At 41.5% G+C, this 22,312-nt stretch overlaps 1 protein-coding gene across 2 annotated transcripts in view; it reads right to left on the bottom strand.

Moving 5' to 3' along the window:
* parl (presenilin associated rhomboid like) overlaps window positions 1–22,312 on the bottom strand; it is a 37,436-nt gene that overhangs the window by 13,356 nt on the left and 1,768 nt on the right. For both annotated transcript variants that reach the window (XM_033031454.1, XM_033031453.1), the window contains exons 2-9: window positions 19,525–19,747; window positions 15,070–15,210; window positions 10,269–10,317; window positions 8,489–8,584; window positions 4,383–4,532; window positions 3,629–3,699; window positions 2,715–2,816; window positions 803–900 (exon numbers count right to left, since the gene is read on the bottom strand). In XM_033031454.1, the coding sequence (XP_032887345.1) occupies window positions 803–900; window positions 2,715–2,816; window positions 3,629–3,699; window positions 4,383–4,532; window positions 8,489–8,584; window positions 10,269–10,317; window positions 15,070–15,210; window positions 19,525–19,747 (930 nt within the window). The remainder of the gene's footprint in view (window positions 1–802; window positions 901–2,714; window positions 2,817–3,628; window positions 3,700–4,382; window positions 4,533–8,488; window positions 8,585–10,268; window positions 10,318–15,069; window positions 15,211–19,524; window positions 19,748–22,312) is intronic.

Below are 22,312 nucleotides of genomic sequence, written 5' to 3'. Positions count from 1 at the left end.
TATGAAACATAGTATCCTGCCGGGCTGAGTCACAAGTAGAGCATCATATAAATGTAAATCAGTCATACAGAATGGACATGCCCTTTGGCCTAATTCCTCCATGCCGATCAAGGAGCCTACCCGAGCTTGTCCCATTTGCCTGTATTTGGCCTATATGACCCTTCTTAAGAATCCTTTGCCATTTATAAAATGCAGCTGAGCTAAGCGTAGGAGACATGTGCACTTCTCGGGTGGTGGGATGTCTGAACGTTGTATTGTAGAAATCACATGGAAAGGAGAGGTAAGTAGGTTGCCTGGAGAGTTTGTATCTTTTCCCTAATAACCTTGGGGCTGTACTGTGGTGCAGCGCCAGATACTTGGATTTTATCCTGACTACGGGTGTTGTCTGTACGGATTTTGTACGTTCTCACTGTGACCACGTGGGGTTTCGCCAGGAGCTCCGGTTTCCTCCCACACTCCAAAGACGTACAGGTTTGTAGGCTTTGGTAAAGATTGTAAATTGTCCCTAGTGTGTAGGATAGTAATAGTGTATGGAGATCGCTGATTGGCGCGGACTCAGTCGGCGGAAGGGCCTATTTCTGCGCTGTATCTCTAGACTAAATTAAACCAATGGGATGCAGCACCCCATTTTCATTCAACTGGATATTTACTAATTACCTTTAATAGATTAGTCTGATATTCACCATTTTATTTTACAACCAATATATATTGAACCCATTTGAAAAGCTATATTTTTATATGTCATAGAATAAATTGCTAACTGGATTTAAAATAAATTAAAATGAAATCATTTGAGACTCACATTCCAAAAAGTGCACCACCTAAGTGAGCTGCATGGTCAAAAAATCTCCATCCCAAAATTAAGCCTGCTGTATCCATGGCAATAATTGCTTTCAGAGCCTACAAAAGGGGAATAAAAGACAGCTGAAAACACTTCTGCAAAAAACTACTACAACTGCTCCCCTTAGGAAAACATGGGATTTTGTTCTTAAACAATAACAATCACAATCTTTCAACTCTAAAAATCAGTGCTTAATCAAGTTATACTTTGCTCTGCATCTTATACTTAAGGCAAACATCACAAGAAATGCAATGTCAGTCACACATCATGAGATGATGATTAATGGGTAATAATGACATCAAATTACCTATTTTGTACTCATTGTTATGAGATTACGCACTGCTGTGCACAGCAATTGCACTGAAGCCAATCTTAATTTAAATAACTGTCATTATAAAGGTCCTCCCAGTTCACGATCATCCGACTTATGTGCACATTTTGTCATATGAACAAACACTTGGGAGACCGGTGGGATCGGTTTGCTAGTCGTTGCAGGACTACCATCGTGTCCTGCCATGTGCGAACTCGATTCACAACCAAATTCCTGACTTGTGATCTGCTCGGTTTATGAACAGTATTTCACAATGGAACCCTGTCGTAATTTGGGGATGACCTGGTCATACTATCTATGAAATGGTGTTTACCACATAAATATATGACGTCAAGTAGTTAGGGTTCTTGACCAACAGCCCAGGATTAGAATCCCACCTTGTCAAGCTGAGATAGTGAATCATTAAAATGGCAAGATCTGACAGATTATGCCACAGCTGCACAAATATTCTTCGGAGAACGAAAGCCAGCACTTTGCTATGACATAGCCCTGACCAGACGCAATGCTACTGGGCCACTATTCCCTTAGTGCAGGGGCCTCCAAACTTTTCAGCATGAGGGCCACGTTATATATTTGGCACATTTTTGTGGGCCATAGAAAAAAATAAAGAAATGTCACACACACACACCCTGGCACACACACACCCTGCCACACTCACAGATAGACAGAGACAGACAGAGACGGAGGGCGAGGAAGAGAGACGGGGAGGAAGAGGGGGGAGGAAGAGGGAGAGGGAGAGGGAGAGGGAGAGGGAGAGGGAGAGGGAGAGGGAGAGGGAGAGGGAGAGGGAGAGGGAGAGGGAGAGGGAGAGGGAGAGGGAGAGGGAGAGGGAGAGGGAGAGGGAGAGGGAGAGGGAGAGGGAGAGGGAGAGGGAGGGAAAGAGGGAGAGAGAGATATCCTCTGGCCGCACCGGCACACGTCAGCGGAGACCCGGTCAAAGGGTCCAGGTCAATGTGGCGCCCCGGTGCGGGAGCTGTTCACGGATCACCCTCACGGGGGGAGACCACTACACACCGTTTCCGGCCGACCCTGCCGTCAACTAGCTCACCCCCTCCACCCCCTCCAATCCCCATCCCACACTATCACTCCGCACAACTTGCCTTTGCAACACAGGAGCAGTGGCATGGTGGTGCAGCGTGAGTCACTGCCACACAGCGCCAGAGACCCGGCTTCCATCATGACTACGAGTGCTGTCTGTATTCTGTTTGTACCTGCATAGGTTTTCTCCGGGTGCTCTGGTTTCCTCTCACACTGCACGTTTGCAGGTTAATTGAATTTGTCCCGAGTGTGTGTAGGATATGCTAGTGCATGCGGGCATCGCTTCGATGTTTCTGCGCCGTATCTCCAAAACTGCTCTACCACAGAACCTACCGCTACCTACCGCTGGCTGCGGGCCAGATAAAATCTCATGGTGGGCCGAATGTGCCCCGCGGGCCATAGAGTAGAGAACCCTGTCTTAGTGTATAGCAGCAAACAAACTGCGACTAGATACCAAATAAAAAGTTAATTGCACTAAATTTATAAAGTTCAGCCAACACTTACGCTACTGGCTGTAAAGGCGAACATAGGCAGTAGGATTATAGCCATCTTTGCTTCAGGCATTTTGGAGCAGACTGCAGCAAGTACAGCCATTATTGCACCAGACTGGAAAGAGAAGACAAAACAGTAGTTTAAAAACGTTTGACCAATATTAAGGTAGCAAAAGAGTAATTTCTGGTAATATAAAATATACCAGAGGTTTGCTGATTCCACGCAGCATCAGAAGATGTTACTCAAAGATTTTTATTTTTATTTCCTCAAACATGATTATTTTTTTAAATCATTTGATTTATTTTAAAAGTTTTTGAATGTCAAAGACATTTAGAAACATCAATGATTTCTTGATAGTTGACAGTCAGGGAGTATGGCTGAGTCTCTTTAAAACATTGTTTTTCAGTACAGGGTATTTCTATGGGCAGTAGGTATTCTGGCATCTCCCAACAGTGTGATTTAGGCAATGCCCTTATAACAGGGACAAGGTGAACATGACATCAAAATATTCTCTAAGAGGTCTGCTCAAGACATGCATGGACTTAGAAGACCAATCAGTCACTGACAGATGAATATTTCAAAATCAACCAGATAACAGTTTCATGGAACTGGAATGTTGGGTACGTTAAAAGATTGGGGAGAGCAGGATAACATGATTAATGTAATCAGATGAATAAGTAAAGGATCAGTTGGGAGTATTTAGTTTATAACAGATAGATAAACGATGAGTCCAGCTGGAAAACTGGAAAAAAAACAAAATGCAACTTGCAGGACACATTAAACCTTTACTTCCATGAGGTTATTTTCCAGATTAGTTCACAAAGGCTGTTGATGCAAGGACGTTCAATAATTGTTCATGGTGAAACTTCACAAATATCTTAATGAGCAGCACATTGTTAATTAATTAAAATTACTAGTATACTCACAGCTCCAAGGGATGCGCCCAATCGACCAGTGGCCGTTTTATATAAATAACTTGAAAATGTAGAAATAACCCCTAGAAAGAGAAAAAAATACATATGGCAACGAACATATTGACTAGCTAATGTACAGAAAATGTCAGTTAAGAGATGAAAGGTATATTGGAATAAATGAGACAAATAAAAATATCAGGGCAAAAGTTAAGAGGAATAAACATTTCACAAAATTAACTCTGCCCTTCCTCTAATTCAGTAAATAAACAATATGGGGATCGGTCACAAAAAAAAACATTAGGGGCAATTTACAGAGACCAATTAACTCACAAACATGAACATCTGTCGGAAGTGGGAGGAAACCGGAGCATCCAGAGGTAACCCACGCTGTCACAGGGAGAACGTGCAAACTCCAGGCAGATAGCACCCGGGATCAAACCGGGTCTCTGCCGCCTTGAGCCGACACTATCAGCTGCGTCATTGCGCAGCCTCGAAAATGTCTTCCTGATGTGAAGAAATTGATTTCATCTGATGTGCTAAACACTTTATGCTGTACAAAATGCAATGTTATGATGTTAATCCAAAGCTTGGATTTGCTCTCGTATCCTGGGAGGCTCCTCTGGTACCTCACTCTCCTGAATAGGATGCAGGGAAAGTCCAACAGGTAGCATTGGTCTCTTTCAATGTTATCTTTTCCGTGTGGAAGTTTCCTTAAGATCCAAATACACTGCCATAGATATTACATTTCAAAATGAAAGTGTGCTACCTGCTGATAGGTAAACGGCCATGAACTGCTCCTGCCCGAGAAGTGATACGATGCTGGAGGAGAAACTCCATAACACATACATGTTTGTTGCCATGTGAAAGAACGAATGGTGGCTGAAAGTTGACAGGACCATAGGTAGGCACAGGGTTTCTAAAAGTAAAAAATAAAATTCTGCATGAGTTACATTCCTGTGCAGTAGAACATAGAACAGTACAGCACAGGAACGGGCCCTTTGGTTCACTATGTTTGTGTGAACATGATCACATGATCCATATTCCTCTATTTCCTGCACTTCATGTGATTATCTAAAAGCCTCCTAAAGGCCACTATCGTATCTGCCTCCACCAGCACCTTTGGCAATGTGTTCCAGGCCCCCACCACTGTAAAAGAAATTGCCCCATACATCTCCATTAAACTTTCCCCCTCTCACCTTATCGCAATGAACATTCCCAGCATGGGGAAAAAGATTCTGACTGTCTACTTTAACAATGCATCTTATAATTTTATATAGTTCTATCAAGTCTCCCCTTAACTTCCGATGCTCCAGAGAAATCAATCCAAAGTCTATGCAACCGATCTCTGTAGCTGAAACCCTCTAATTCAGGCCGCATTCTACCTTCCACCATAACAATCCTCTGTCTTCTAAGAATAAACCAGTTCTGAATCCATACGACCAAGTCATCGTGAATCTTATACATCTTAGTCTTCTGGATCAGCCTACCATGAGAGACCTCATCAAAAGCCTTACTAAAATCCATGTATACAACATCCACCACCATTTTATGCTACACCAATATAAAACCAATATAAAACACAGATCAAATCCAGTTAGACTATACAGTCCAATTGTGGTCCCTATACTTTACAAACTATATGAAAGCTTTGGATAAGAGTTTCATTAAAATGATTCCAAGAAAGATGGATCATATAAATTAAAAACAGAAAGTATTGAAGTAACTCAGCCATTCAGGCAGCATCACTGGAGAACATGGATAGGTGATGTTTCATGTCGGAACTCTTCTTCATACCAGAAACGTCGCTTATCCATGTTGACCTGAAAAGTCACCAACCATGTTCTCCAGGGATAATGTCTGACCTGCAGAGTTACTCCAGCACTTTGAGTTTAGCTTAGTTTAGTTTAAAGATACAGCGAGGAAACAGGCCCTTCAGCCCACCGAGTCCACGCCGACCAGCGACCCCTGCACATTAACGCTACCCTACGCACACTAGGGACAATTTACACTTATACCAAGCCAATTAACCCACAAACCTGTACGTCTTTGGAGTGTGGGAGGAAATCGAAGATCTCAGAGAAAACCCACACGGTCATGGGGAGAACGTACAAACTCTGTACAGACAGCACCCGTAGTCGGGATCGAACCCGGATGTCCGGCACCGCAAGCGCTGTAATGCAGCAACTCTGCCACCGTGACGCTTGTGCTATTTTTTCCTGTAAACCAGCATCTATCCAGTATATGATCCATCGTAGAAAGTTCCTTGTTTCTACGTGATGGATCATACACTGGATAGATAAAGCTAGCAAAGTTAGTGGTTGATTTCCTTGGAAAACAAGTGTAGAAAAACTAACAGGGAGTTTGAAGTGGAAGGTTAGAGGAGATTTGTGTAAAATCTTGAACCATTTAGATACAGTAAATAAAAAGAAACAACTCTTCATTGATGAGGCATTGTTAATCAGTGCACAAAGTCAAGATGATCAGTAAGAAGCTGACATGGGGAAACCAAAACATGTATAACCATATAACAATTACAGCACGGAAACAGGCCATCTCGACCCTTCTAGTCCGTGCCGAACACGTATTCTCCCCTAGTCCCATATACCTGCGCTCAGACCATAACCCTCCATTCCTTTCCCGTCCATATAACTATCCAATTTATTTTTAAATGATAAAAACGAACCTGCCTCCACCACCTTCCCTGGAAGCTCATTCCACACAGCCACCACTTTCTGAGTAAAGAAGTTCCCCCTCATGTTACCCCTAAACTTCTGTCCCTTAATTCTCAAGTCATGTCCCCTTGTTTGAATCTTCCCTACTCTCAGTGGGAAAAGCTTATCCACGTCAACTCTGTCTATCCCTCTCATCATTTTAAAGACCTCTATCAAGTCCCCCCCTTAACCTTCTGCGCTCCAAAGAATAAAGCCCTAACTTGTTCAACCTTTCTCTGTAACTTAGTTGCTGAAACCCAGGCAACATTCTAGTAAATCTCCTCTGTACTCTCTCTAATCAGTGTTAGGATTTAGAAAGCACTGCCTGATAGTGCAATTGAGACAGATTCAATGGTGGCCTTCAAAACGTTTGGAGAAAGGAAAATCAAAGGGAGATGCAGGAGTAGGGGGAGAACAAGATTAAATAAGATTACACATTAAAAAAGCCAAAGACTCGAAATGCTAAATGGTCTTCTATTCTGGACAATTCAGATACCCACTAAACAAAGTCATGGCTTCCATGTTCATGTGTGACATACTTTAATATTGTTGTTTTAATACTATCTGGAACTGAAATTTAACACATTTGTTTCCTAACTTTGAATTATTGTTAGGAATCGTAAAAATATATATTTTGAAAATTGTCATCTGTAGCAAGCATTGTTATTCTTTCTCTTATTCGATACTGATATAAAAGTACACAATAAATCCAATTAGTTCAGCAAAGTGGAAAGAGAATCATTGAAGCCTGGATCAGATACCCAAACATGCAATTTGAAAATACCACTTGCTAGGCTAAAACAGGACATACTGCCCCGAGATTGAAATCTAACATTTTAAATTGAATAACTCATTATACATTAATAGAACATCAAAGTCTAGAGGTCCTATACGCTTTCAGAACCACCAAATCAGCTACAGGAGAATAAAGTCATTCCACAGTGTCCCATCAAATATTTCAGATCATATAAAGTATTATGGTAATCTATCAAAATCCCTCCAGAAATAGTTCAGAAATTGTAAAGCTTAGACCTCAGTTAAGGTCTGAGCCTCAGTTTAGCTCCTTTAATCACTCCTCAAATACTCCCATTATAGTTGAACTTGGGTTTGATGCCCTGTAAAGCCCTTTCTATACTGCTTGATTAAACACTCCCAGGTCAGATCTGAAGTAATGCTCCTGTTGACTTTGTTGCATTGAATATCACAAGAGTAGGTGTAGCAAAGATACCAAACTTAATTATTTGTCAAAGTATCATAATTAACCATCTTTATATTAACCAACATTATATATTTAGGTACATAGACATAGAAAATAGGTGCAGGAGTAGTCCAGTCGGTCCTTCGGGCCAGCACCGCCACTCAATATGATCATGGCCGATCATCCAAAATCAGTACCCCATTCCTGCTTTCTCCCCATATCCCTTGATTCCGTTAGCCCTAAGAGCTATATCAAGAGTCGAGTTGTATAGAACAATGAAATTCTTACTTGCTGCAGCAAAACAGAATATGTAAACAGTACACTGTAAACAATATGATAAATGAGAGAGAAAATAAAGATACACACACTCACGTACAAGACTGGTACATGGATAGGAGAGGTTTGGAGGGATATATAACCATGCACAGAGTCTCTTGCCCAGAGTAGGTGAATCAAGGACCAGAGGTCATAGGTTTAAGATAAAGGGGAAAAGACCCAATAATTCACCCATTCCTTTCCCCCCAGAGATGCTGCCTGCTACTCCATCTTTTTGTGCCTATCTATTCTCCCAATCATCTGTTTCTAGATAACCCACTAGCTAACCCACAGTCTAGTCTCCGACCCGTCACTGTCCAACTATCTCATAGAGTCATTTAGCACAGAAACAGGCCCTTCAGCCCAACTTGCCCACGCCCACCAACATGCCCCAACATCACTAGTCCCACCTGCCCATGCTTTACCCATATCTCTCTACACCTTTCATATCAATGCAATATAAAGTACCACATATATACCAAGTACCAATATAAAGTACCACATATATACCAAGTATACCTTAAATTTACAAAAATAAATTCAAAACATGCTAAGAGTCCCAGAAGGAAGCTTGAGATGTACATAGAAAATGCTGATGAGTCACATGGATGTAAACTAAAAACCATGAAGACGATTTGTCACACTTACTTGAAGCAGGATTTGAGGTGAAGTACTTTACCATAGTCCACTGCAATGAGGGAATTCTCCACAAACAGAACACTAATGCATTGACCGCTATAATCCCTGCAAAAGAACAGAACACAGGGGACAAAGAAAGACAGTTGGATTAAATTACATTTATATTAATGCTAGATGTCTGGCAGGTAAGCCGGATGAACTCGGCATGTTCAACTGGGACGTGATAGCCATTACAGAAACTAGAGGACGGGCAGGACTGAGAGCTTAATGTTCCAGGGTACAGATGCTACAGGTGAAATACAGTTGGGGGGAGGGTAAAGGAAGAGCAGCAGTTGCTTTAGTGATTAAAGAGAACAACATGGCAGGAGTCCAAGATGAAACTGCCGAAGGATTGTCCAATGAGGCTACTTGGGTAAAGCTGAGAAGTAAAAATTAAATGATCAACTTATTGGGATTGGATCCTTAACTGGTCTACAGAGGGATATTGGGGTCCAAGTCTATAGTTCCCTGAAAGTGCCAGCACAAGTAGACAGGGTGACAAATACAGTGACAAATATGCTTGCCTTCATCGATCAAGCATTAAATCCAAGAGACAGGAAGGCATGATGCAGCTGTATAAAACTTTGGTTCGGCTGAATTTGGAGTATTGAATGCAGTTCTGGTCGCCCTATTAAAAGAAGTATGTGGAGGCTTGGAGAGGAAGTTTGCAGAAGAGGTTTACCAGAATGCTGTCTGGATTAGAAGATATTAGATATAAGCAAAGGTCAAATAATCTTGGACTATTTATCCTGGAACATGGTAAATTGAGGAATGACCTGATAAAAAATACATAAAATTATGAAAGGCATTGATAGGATAGACTGTCAGAACCTTTATCCCAGGTTGAAAATGTCAAAGACTGGAGGGCACTGTTTAAGATCAGAGGAGATGAGTTTAAACAACATGTGTGGGGCCATTTTTTTACAACATATATTTTTGGGTGTCTGGAAGGTGCTACCAAGAATGGTGGTGGAAGCAGGTGTTTAAGAAGATTTTAGATAGGCATTTGGATATGCAGGGAATGGTGGAATATGGATCACATGCAGGCAAAGTATAATACTTTACTTTAGCATTATGTTTGGCACAGACATGGTGGGTCGTTTGTGTGCCTATTCCTGTGCTGTACAGTTATACACTTTTATCCACAGTTATAAACTTCACTCTGCTGTTGGGCCCCTAAGAATGTAGAAAATGATGTTCCATTGTATCTTAAGCACAGAGATCCAAGACTGGAGCATCAAGGGATGAATTCTAGCGCAGTTAGATGAATCTGTCCCATCAATGAAATGGCCACATTGTGGATTTGGGTCATATAGCGCCATCGTGTGGTAGCAAAGGTTGGATGTTGATGTAATTTTCTGTCAACAGTAACCAAACCTTAAGTTAGAAATGAGATGGCAGCCAATGAACATTCAGCTGAAAAGGAGGAATCACTGATATTCTGAAACCAAGCTACCAGTTGGCTCTGTACATTCAGTTAGAGACATCTTTGCAGAGCAATTGAAAGAGTTCACACACTATTCTTCCAAATCCTTGATATAAGGAGATATTATCATGAATGAATGCAATTCTAAAGCAAATTGGTGCTGTTGTAAGGTGTATACAGTGGAAAATAAACTCTGGAAACATGTTTAAGTATCATTGACTAGAAGGTTGAAGTTGCCAACTCTCCTGAGATAGAAAACTACCTCCTCAGTGTTCTTCAACACTTTCAGCCTTGCCACGTGCGTCCAATGCATTTAACACAAACCTGTGACAGTCCGTTGCCCCTCAGTAAGACTGTTCCACCACTGGTTCACCTGAAACACATTAACAATTGCTTCCGATATAAATTAGAACATACAATCATCATTGAAACCTGTCTGAACACCCTATCATTCTTAAACAGCTTTCCACCCTTTCAAAGCTCATTCTTGCAGTAAAGTAATTCTCAATTCTGATTCTTTATGCACATCAACTCTTTCAAAGTTCTCATTGAACCGCTCATATCCTAACCTGTTCAGTTTAATTCATTTGCACTTCAACTCATCCAAAGCACTCAACTCTGCAACTTCTTTTAAATACAATTCTATCCGTAAAGAGACAAGAGATTGTAGATGCTGGAATCTTCAGCAAAACTACCAGGCAAACTCAACAGGTCATCTGTGGAAGGGCATTTTGGGTTGGGACCCGTTTTGAAACTCCTCCTTTATCCATTTCCCCCAAAAAATCCAGTTTACTTTATACACAAGGTAAACATCGACAAAAATCTAAAGGAGCAAGATCTAGAAAAATATTTTTTTTCCTCAAATATCAGCTTTAATTACCTTTTTCATATCATAATGTTACTTATTTTGTAAACCAGATCCCTTCCACCACTGCCAACCTCCAATTAAATGTATACAGAATAAAGCAAGTTTACATCTTGCACTCAAAATAAAATTTAAAAACCCTACAGATGCTGAAAATCCAAAATCAAACGACGTCTTGCGTAAATTCAACAAGTCTGGAGCAAAAGATAATGATTCAAGTCAAAGACCAGCTTATGATGAAGAATCTTCAAGCTGAAGCGTTAACTGTTTCTCTTTCCATTGGTGCTGCCTGGCCTACTGTTTTTCCAGAGTTTTTTGTTCAATGATATATTGTGCAGTTGATATCGATGTTGATTTATTGTCATTTGTACCAAGATACAGCAAAAAAAAAATTGTATGTTATCACACAGGTAAGTCGTATTATACACAGATTCATCAGCGCACAAGGGAAAATAAACAGTGTAGAACATAGTGTTATATCAGCAAAGGAAATGCATTTAAAACAAGTGCAAGGACTGCAATGAGATATATTAAAAGAATTGGCAAATCATCCTTAGCTTATGAGTGGTCCGTTCAAGTGTCTGATAACAGTAGAGAAGAAGCTGTTCTTGAATTTAGGGGTATGTGCTTTCAAGCATTTATATACTCTGCACAACAGGAAAGGGGAGAAGAGAGTACTGCATCAGTGGTCGATTGTATTGGCTGCTTTTTCGAGGCATGGCAAATGGTATAACAGCGATCTAAGTAAGTAAAGGGCCTGTCCCACCAGCATGCTATTGCATGCGTCTAGCGCGGTGGCTTGAGGCGTACAGCCTCGCGGGACCGGTCCCACTTACAACCGCGGAGCCGTCTGGAGTTGCGCGGGGCTGGTCCCGACATCATACTCACCAATCAGCTGGGCAGGAAGCGGGCCGACTGAATTTGGACGTCGCACGGCATCGGGCGGTTACGTCATCACGCAACGGCACACCGGGCGGTGACGTCATCGCGCAACACCATGCGCTAGGCGTACGCCGTGAAGACCCTGCGTACGGCGTCGAGACGCTGCGTATGGCGTCGAGACGCTGCGTATGGCATCGAGACGCTGCGTACGCCCGTCGAGGCACTGCGTACGGCCTCAATCCGGCTGCGGGCCGACAGGCCGTTGCCGCGCAAGATTTTTGGACAGTGTCAGATTTTTGGAGCCCCGCGCGATGTCGGGACCAGTCCCGCACAACTCCATACGGCTCCGGCGATCGAAGTGGGACCGGCCCCGCGAGACGGTACAGCTCAAGCGACCACGTTAGGTCGCGCTCGCCGCATGCAGTCACATGCTGGTGGGACAGGCCCTTAAGTAAGTAAGTTTATTGGCCAAGTATTCACATAATCGATCAATTCTAATGTCTAAATGTGATAATCGATAAAGTATGCAGCTGAAGTGATGACTTGGTAAGTGAGATGATGACTGAACTAAGATATTTAATAGTGGTACTTCTCATGAAGAATTTACATTAACATACATCTGTTTTGTTTTCTTATTGTAATATGATGGAAATCAACTTTAAGGCAAATAGTACTGTTCTTATGTTCTTCACAAATGTCTTAAATCTAAATAAAGTCATTTACATAGAAAGGAGGTGCAAGCTGGCCAAGATACATTAAGACATTTCAAGGTATGGTGATAATTGAGCAATACACTAAAGAAATTTGAACATTCCCAGTCCAATTTTCTAGACTAATCCCAGAGATGAGAAGGCTATAAGAATTTTATTGATAAAGGAAATTTCCACAAGAAAAATGTGGCTAATTAAAGTGTGAAGGATAATTTTAGATTAAAAGGCACTTGTAAGGTGGTGATGATAAGGAGGTGGTAATGAGGAAAGTACTGAATATGAAAATTGGTTATTTGAAAACTGAACTAGCGAGAAACAAACAAAATGTAAGAGCTTCTATAAATTGCAAAGAATTAAAAAAGGCAAATGTGAAATCCTCTCTGAAATAGGAAATAAAGTGATAAGAATAAATAATATCACTGATATATTAAACATATTTTGTATCCCTCATTGCAGGGGGGGCGCGCACAGACATTCCAAATATAGTTGAAAATTAATAGGCTCATACGACTAAGGAACTTAAAATAATTAAAGTAAAAAAATACTTGGGAAATTAATTTAAAAAAATTTAAATCTCTTGATTTGTTAATCTAATGCCCACAATGCAAAGCAAGAAGTTTTAGAAGACTGGAGGTAGTGGATGATTTGATTGGGATGTACCAAGTAGCACCATTAGATTTTCAAAAAACATTTGTCCAAGGTTATTAAATGAGATAAAATCTCGTGTGGTTAGAGACAGTATTTCATAATGCACTCATTACCAGCCTGAAACACAGGAGAATAAATTGATAGTTTAAGTGGGATACTGCAAGGATCAGTGTTTGAATTAAATGAGAAGATTGAAGATACTATACTGAAGTGCTTATGACAAATAACGCTGGGTCTAATATGTGCCAGTGGACCAGGCAGTGCCAGTGGGTAATAATATGAATGGGAAGTTATTAACAGAGTGTGATATTTTTTAACTGGTGCACCCATAGTTGGAATCTGCAGTCAATCAGAAAGGCAATTGACATGTTGATCTTTATCGTAAGAGTGTTGGAATACAAGAATAAGGATAATTTACTACAAATATATGTTGAAAGCATACTTGGAGGACATTATTTTGGGGAGGATATACTTGCCTTTTTTTAGATCGATCCCTGTGATCAGAGAGCTATAACGAAAGACCAAACATATTATCTGGAGTTTAAAAGAAAAGGAATTTATCATTTTGAAATGGAGTTTCAAGGGCATGACAGGGTGGATACCAACACGTTGCACCCTTTGGCTAACGAATACAGAACTACAGGGCACAATCTCAGGAAAAGAGGTTGCACATTTAATACAGCGTCGAAACAGGCTCTCCAGTCGAACTCACCTATGCCAAACAGGTCTTTTAGTGAGTTGCGAATCATTAGCTAACTCGCAGGGCTGCAGAGATTTTGTCACATTTCATCCAAGGTTGAGGTTGATAATTTGGGGGGATTTGGTGGAATCCAGAGATTATAGAAATTGGTGCAGGGAAATGTAGTTGAGATGGTCAAATAGAGAACAAACCTAAGGAGTCATTAGGCTTGGATACAAATTCTAAAATCTAGAGTAAAATCAAAGTACTGGAAGAACTCAGTGGGTCAGGCAACATATGTGGAAGTGAAAGGTGAGGTGATGTTTTAGGTCAGGATCCTTCTCCCGTCTGAATCATTGTCTGTCTTTTACCTCCTCGGATGCTGCCTGGCCCACGGAGTTCCACCAGCACTTTGTTTTTTAAGACAAATTGCTTTATCCTGCTCTAATGTTCAGTATGTTCAGCTACTAAGGATCCATGTTCCAGAATTGCCTCTCAAAGCATATCCACATGCTTTTTTTTCCTGGTTGAAAATACCTTAGAATTGACCTCAAATTGCCCAAAGATTTCTTAGTGGCCTATTGCCAGATTTTGTTTGTTTTTTTGCCATGAGCATTAGGTACTACAAAAATATTGTTGGTGTTTTTATATAAATTAATTCATTGGACATGAGCATTACTGACAGAAACTACATTTATTGTTCATCACTGACAATTTATAAACTAAGTGGCTTTGCATTGCAGGTAAATGACACCAACATTAGTACAAACCTGAAGTCACATATAAGCAGATTGCAGAAGGGTATTAGATTTCCTTCCTTAAAGTAAACCTATGGATTTTTACAACCAAGAAAGATTCTGGTACAGGTACTAGCATTTGATTTCAGATTACTTTAATTATCTAACTTTCCACTCTCACATGATTATGGAATGTTTATACATATTTATTAAAATATATTGATTAATATTATTAGAACCATGTGATGCCTCCCAATGAAACAAACTCCTTGAACTTGCAGGCTGTAATTTTCTAACTTGACTCAATATGTCGTGTTGATGCACTTCTCATTTATTCAGCAGAATGCCAATAAAGTGATATCCTGACATTTCTTCAAAAAGTAATCACCAGTCTATTGCCCGCCAGTATAGTTCACAAGTTACGATGACCAGTTTAGTGGCATGCCAAGGAACACGACAGCATTAACCTGTCTTCTCTGCTAATGATTCTGCAACCAGCTCATCCTTGCATATTCAGGAAATAAAATATGGTAAGTAAACATGGATCAGTAGCATGCAATTTAAAAGTAGAAAGAAAAAAAAAGACTGCACAGTGAAAATTTACCTGCTTCCTGATGTCTCCCGCTTTAGGTGGTTGGTGTTTTTCCAACCAATCCAAACGCAAGTCGTTGAAGTAGCTTTGAACTCTGGATTTGAGTGTTTCATATTGCCAAATGGCTGCCATGCCAAATGAGGTTCCTGTGAACTACATAAACTAATGCTCAGCGTCCATCTGAAAACTGAATTTGGCATATAACACTATTAACCATTAAGCAAATGATCTCTCTCATTAGGTGCAATGTTGATAATGCCCAATGAAATATAATCTACAGAGCAATCCACTAAGAAAAAGATCCATGTTGATGAAATCTGACAAGAGGGAAGAAAAATGGACTAGTAAATTGTACGCATGTGGGTGTGTGCACGTATGTATGCACGTGCATAATCGTTAAAGCAAGTGGTTGTGCTTGTTGACATAGTGGTCTTCACATCTGCAAATCTGGAAGTTTTAACCTGTACACCTGAATCGAAGCCACCAATAGCCTCTGGGGAACAATATCTGCATTCTCAAATAACTGTATACTGTTTCCTGTCTTTTAGCCAACCTCTTCTCTCTCCAGCTGCTGATCTCGTCTCTGTCTGAGATCAGCAAGGTCTGCACAGGCAGTGAATCAAGGACAAGGAAAAAACATATTTAAAATTGTGAGCAAAAGATGCAAGCCCTCCCCCCCCCCCCTCCTCCTCCTCCTCCTCCTCCCCACCCTCCCTCTCCTTCTCCACCCCCCTGGTGAGGAAATTAACTTATTTATAAGAGAGTGACTATCATTCAAAACTCAGAGATGATGAGAATATAATTGACCATGATTTTCAATGGGGAATTGGATAGGCCCTCAAGGAATAGCAACCAAATGAAACCAAGATTGCTTCACAGGGAGAGTATATAGACTAGAGGTTGGAAAATGTCATCATATTTGGCTACCTACTAAAAATCAACTATTCTAGATTTGCTCCGTGATGGCAAGCAAATTATGATACAGGTGCACAACCTTTTATCCGAAGATCCAAATAACGAAAACCTCCGAATAGCGGCCATTTTTTCGGTCCTTGAAGAAAGGTCCTTGAAAACGTTCACCGAGGGCGGCCCGCAGAGGTGACAGCGGAACCTCCGGTCGGTCCTCGAAGAAAGGGAAACTAAATCCCCATTCATAAAAGAGAAGGTGAGGGTATATTGCGCGGGAGGGTTAATAATTGACAATATGCTGCTGCCTGCCCGCTGAGTTAAAACGTTCCCACGGTAGACTCACGATACACAGTGTTTCGTGAGTCTTGCGTGGGAACTTTTTAACTCAGCGGGGCAGGCAGCAGCAGATTGTCGCTCGCTTCAGTTTCACCCCACCTACACCCCTCTGCTTCCCGGCCATGTGTGTGACCCCTTCCCTCCCCTCTCCAGCTCCCCACCCATTGCATCGGCGCGGGGGCTTTGCACTGTCTTCAAGTCGGCGATTGCAGCAGGACCGTGCCAGTCACCGGAGACGTCAGGACCAACGGGACACTGACCCCCAGGCCCACTGCAAGCACGGAGATCCCAGAGACCCACAGCCAGCAGCAGCCCAGCCCCGTTCCAACTCCACAGGAAAACTGCAAACTGGCCGGAGACGTCAGGACCACCAGAAGCCGTTCCCCGAGCTGCGCCCCCTCATCGGGACACCGACCCCCAGGCCCACTGCAAGCACGGAGATCCCAGAGACCCACAGCCAACAGCAGCCCAGCCCAGCCCCGCTCCAACTACAGAGGAACCTGGGTTGCGGATGACGGGGCGCAGCTCGGGGCGTCGTAGGGGCCCATCGGGGAGCGAGTTCCTGTTGGTCCTGACGTCTCCGGCCACCTGCCATCCTCCGGGAACTGTACCACCCTTGCAGGAGAGTGGGGTTGTTTGCAGTTGCAGAGGAAGGGGGCAAGGGCGGTACAGTTCCCAGTCTCAGCTCCAGTCCAGGGGGGTGGCCGGAGACGTCAGGACCAACGGGACACCGACCCCCAGGCCCACTGCAAGCACGGAGATCCCAGAGACCCACAGCCAGCAGCAACTCCAGCCCAGCCCCGCTCCAACTCCAGAGGAACACGTAGGGGCAGAAGCTGATGGTGTGCAAGGTACGTCTTTTTCTTGGGGTGGCGGATGAGGGGGCGCAGCTCGGGCTGTGGGCGAACTGCCACTTGTCGCCGTAGCGGCCCATCGGGGAGCGAATTCCTCTGGAGTTTGAGGGGGAGGGGGGTATTGTGCTGTTTGATCGCCCCCTGCTATCCCAGGGACAGGGAGACACAGCGGCTTTTTAGACTGGTGGGCAATCACTTCCAAAGTTCTGCCCACACAGTCAGTACACCTCTCCTACACTGCATTTCATACAAACATTTATTCTGCAAGAAAAAACTACATTGAAGACTCAAACTCGCGACCGAGTTTACTGCCGGGATCAAGGCGCAAACTCGCGACCTTGCGGATATGAGCCGAGCACTCTACCACTGAGCCAGCCATTAAAATCTACGCTAAAAAAATTCCATTCCGAAGACCGACAAATTCTGAATTACGAAAAGTGTCTGGTCCCAAGGCTTTCGGATAAAAGGTTGTGCACCTGTAGTGTCAAATAGGTCTAAAAGCAAATATCTGCAAAAACCAGCATTACATTTCTGCAAAACCAGCAAATCTCTGCAAAAAACAGCATTAAACTCTGATATTTCCTGCGGCAACTTTATATTTAACTTCCAGCAAATTTCAAGCAGGACTGTAGTAATCTTCAGAACTAGTGGAGAAGCTGCCTAAGCATTTGTTGATATGTTCACCAAAGTATTTGAGAGGATGCGTTTTACTCAACATCCACAAGACAACAGTCCCTCCACAAAACTTGCTGCATTGCATTTCATTGCTCTCTGACAATAAAGGTTCAAGCAAGACCCAGAAAAATGTGGATCACTTCCCACATATCAGTAAAGACAGACTCAATAATGAACAGCATCACCTTATATGTGCCAGAACATATTCTGATTTAATGAGAATGGTACTTGAACATTCTATGTGGCCTCCAATATATTTCTAAGAATTGAACTATCTATAAGAGGCACCAACCACAAGCCACTAATGTCACCAGCAATGCAGACTCTGCAAGATAATGCAAATTCACTGGAATGATAAGCAAACCAACGTCAGTATCCACTCCCAGGCCAACATGCCGAGCAAAGAAGCCCCAATTATTCAGTTGGCTGTATTCGGCAAATCACCTAATTCACGTAACATCCAAATAAGACACTATATTTTAAGCTCTGTTATGGGAAATGATCATGATAAAGGACAAGATTCATGATAAAATGATAAAGGACAAGATTCAAGGCTGTCTCAAAGCCTACTGAAGATATGGTATCCCCGCTGAGTCCTGGGAATCTCTGCTGATAAATACTAAAAATGGAGGAGGACCATACTGGGAAATTATGGGAAGAAAATACTGCTGAGAAGCTACTGGCCCTGAACAATAATAAATACTTAGGTCCTGATAAATACCAACATCCCAGTTTTGAAAGATGTGGCCATGGAAATAGTGGATGCTCTGACAATTATCTTTCAAAATACTTTGGATCGTGGAATGGCTTGCTACAGATTGGAGGGTTGCTAATGCGACTCCACTATTTCAGAAAAGAGTGGTTCAGATGAAATTAAGTGTGATGTATCTGTTTGCTCTCAGCACGGAGCTTGCACATTGTCCCTGTGACTACATTTCTGGTTTCCTCACAATAACCAGACATACTGGTAGATTAATTAACTACTGTGAATTACAGTTTAATGTAGCTAAATGGCAAATAAACCAATTGATCGTCACGTAAGGTTTTTTTTGCGGGGATATGGGGTGGGGGTGTGAGCAAAGCAGTGGGGAGATAATGGAACTGTGCTCTGTTGGGAAGTAGTGGATCTGAAAAGCTAAATTACTTTCTTCTAATGCTCAAGCACTAACAAATCTATGAAAAAAGTTTGCAATCAAAAGAATGACAAGAGCACATAATGTACTGACCGAACATTTTGATTAAAGATCCCACAGAGAGATGTAAAAGTAATGAGACCACAGCGAACTGAGACTACAGAGATATTGCTGCCTTAGCAAACAACATTTTGGAACAGGTTCATTCGGCTCAGTGTGCTGACCAGTAATCTTTTTAATATGAACCTCATCATCTAAGGCTATCATCGAGATCCTGGCCTCTGTTCAGTAACAGTCTGCATAAGAATGATGGGAAAGACAGATCTCCAATCAACTTATGGCCTGCTGACATGAACTGTCCAGAAACATGACTGAAAGATAGCTGGTCCCATGGAACACTACCTCAGCAACTCAGATTCAGATTCAGATTCAGATTCAAACTTTATTGTCATTGTGCAGTGTACAGTACAGAGACAACGAAATGCAGTAGAGACAACGAAAACTATTGGCATGTTTGAGAAATGATGTAGTAGTTTCATGTTAAATCAACGTTGACTTACCCCTACAGTAAACACAAAGGGTTTGACGAGCCGCCTGAATGACAATGATGCTGAATTTGATAGGACAGGCTCTTCCAGCATTGGCGTCAGGCTGTTTTTGCTTGTCTGATTCACACTCGACGCCATATCATTCTGAACCATTTTCTCTGTTTCCACTTTCTGAGGTTCAATTTTTTTTGGTGTCTTTCTAAACCCCCGTCTAGATACAGTGTAAAAAATTAACCTAGAAAAAAAAGGTAAATTCCCCTTAAAATTATAGCAGTTTACAAAGCTCACCACACAGTGTCAGCACTGAATTAACAGAGGCACAAACTGCTGCACCCGAGGAAAATAGTGACAGAATATAATAGTCAGACAGGGAACTGATGGCCAGAACAGTATCTCAGTTAATTAAGGACATTAACAACTCAACAAGCCAACATCTGGAAATGGAAATATATTTCAAATCTGTGACTGGTGTTGATAGGTATCAGTAGCTTGGACATGGTGGGCCAAAGGGTCTGTTCCTATGCTGTGTGACTCTATTTTTCCTAACATCTTCCAGAATTGGGCACAATATTTCAGTTGTTACCAAACCAATCTTTTATAAAAGCTTACAATGCCTTCCCTGCTGTTGTACACTACATCTCTATTTAAAAAGCATGCGACTTCAGTTTTTTTAATCACTTTCTTAGTGGCACAGATCAGGGTAATGGATATCATCTAATTGCTCAGAGAGCAAAAAAAACAGAAAATATTAATCAGACTTATTTATAGATTACCAAATAGTAGTGATGTTGGGCATGACGTAAATCAGGTAATTTAAAAAACACACAACAGAAGTAATAAAGTAACCATGGAGATATCATAGATTGGACAAGTTAAATTAGAGGTAAAGGTGGAGAATGAAAGGGTCTTTAGGAAGGGTGACCATAATATTATTAAATTATTCAGTGTTAAATTATATCTAAATCAAAGGTATCAGGTGAACAAACTCACAGTGGTTGACTAGGAAAATACAATGAAAGGCATGACAAAAATAAGGTATGAAATCCAGAAAGCAAAATTCTAAACTATTAGAATCATTAGGAAAAGTGGTCCATATGTGATAAATTAAAAATGTTATTAAATAGACTGTAAGAGCTGCTATAGGCATCAAAACACAAGGGTGTCATGAGCCGGTTCCAGATAGAGAATTTATAATGGAGAATAAGGAGATGACAATGGAATTATACAACTACATTGTGTCATCACAAAAAACCTACCTAAAATACCAGAAAATCAAGGAAATGTGTATTAACAAATAATATTAAAGTCAACGGGACTAAAAGCTGATAAATCCCAAGGCCCAAATAATCTACATCCCTGAGGTTTTGAGAAAATGGCTATAGAAGTCATGAACACTTTGGATATGATCTTTCAAAATCCTAGATTCTGGAACTGTTTTCATGAAATGGAAGATAGCAAATCTAGACCCACTATTTAAGAAGGGAGGAAGAGAAACATGGAACTATTGATATGTTAGTGTAACTTCAGTGGTGGGGAAGGTGGTGTTGTCTATCGAGAAGGATGCAACAACAGAACTCCTAGATTGAGTCAGCATGGATTTATGAAAGGAAAATAATGCTTAACTAATCCGTTTCGAATACTTTGAGGGTGTAACTAAAAACAATTATAGAGGAGAACCATTAGATATGATGCAATAGTATTTTCAAAAGGTTTTCAATAAGATTCCACAGGAGGTTGGTCAGTAAGATTAAAGCACATAGATTTTGGGGTTGAGTCATACAGTACAGAAACAGGCCCTTCAGCTCACTGAGTCCATGTTGACATGCAAGCATTAATTTATGCTAATCATAATACTACATCAATCCCACTTTATTTTCTGTATTTTCATTTCCCCCTAGTTTCTACTATTCACCCATGGACTAGATGAAATGTATATAATAATTAATTTACCAAACCACACATCATTGGGATGCGGGAGGTAGCTGGATTGGTCAGATAAAGCCCACATGGGCACAGAATCTGTTAAATGCATACAGCACCAGAGATCAGGATTGATCACAGGTCACTGGCACTTTGAGGCAACAGGTCTATAAGCAGTGCCATGTGACATTTTGGCATACTGACATGGATTGAGAAGCAGTTATCAAACAAAAGCAATGAATAAACAAATTATTCTACGGTTGTCAGGCTGTGACTAGCAGGGTACCACATGATCAGTGATTGCCCCAACTATTCATTATCTATATCAATGATTTGACTATGGCGAGGAGGGGGTTTGTTAGAGTTTACCAAAAATTGGAAAATTCAATGTTCATACTGTTAGGTTATAAGCTATCCAAGTGGAATGAGGTGCTATGTCTCCAGTTTGCATGTGACCTCCCTCTGGCAATGGATGAGGCCCAGGACAGAGAGGTCAGTATGGGAATGGGAAGGGAAATTAAAATGGCCCAGTAGGCCGAGTACATGTTCAGCAAAACTTAGTTTGCTGATGATAGAAGGCTAGGTGGGATTGTACTTTGGTAGAATGAATATCCTCTCTAAGCACTGATGTTATGTCCTCTGCCATCCAAAAGGCAATCCCCTCCCCTTCTTCTCTTAAGTGTACCTCTATCCCAGCTGTGGCATCTATACCTTGGACCATTTAGCTGCCAGTACTACCCTTTTTTCAGTCTTAGTTCAGTTTTGACTACCGCGTCCCTGTCACTTGAGCAAATCCATGCCCAAACGTTGTTCTTCTTTACTGTTAAAGCTCTAACTTTGAAATAAATGCACTTTAAACCACCGGTCTTCCCTCTCTCTT

The sequence above is a fragment of the Amblyraja radiata genome, chromosome 13, assembly GCF_010909765.2.
Source record: "Amblyraja radiata isolate CabotCenter1 chromosome 13, sAmbRad1.1.pri, whole genome shotgun sequence".
Taxonomy (NCBI): Eukaryota; Metazoa; Chordata; class Chondrichthyes; order Rajiformes; family Rajidae; genus Amblyraja; species Amblyraja radiata.
The sequence above is the reverse complement of the archived record's forward strand: the minus strand, read 5'-3'. Positions and strand labels throughout refer to the sequence as shown.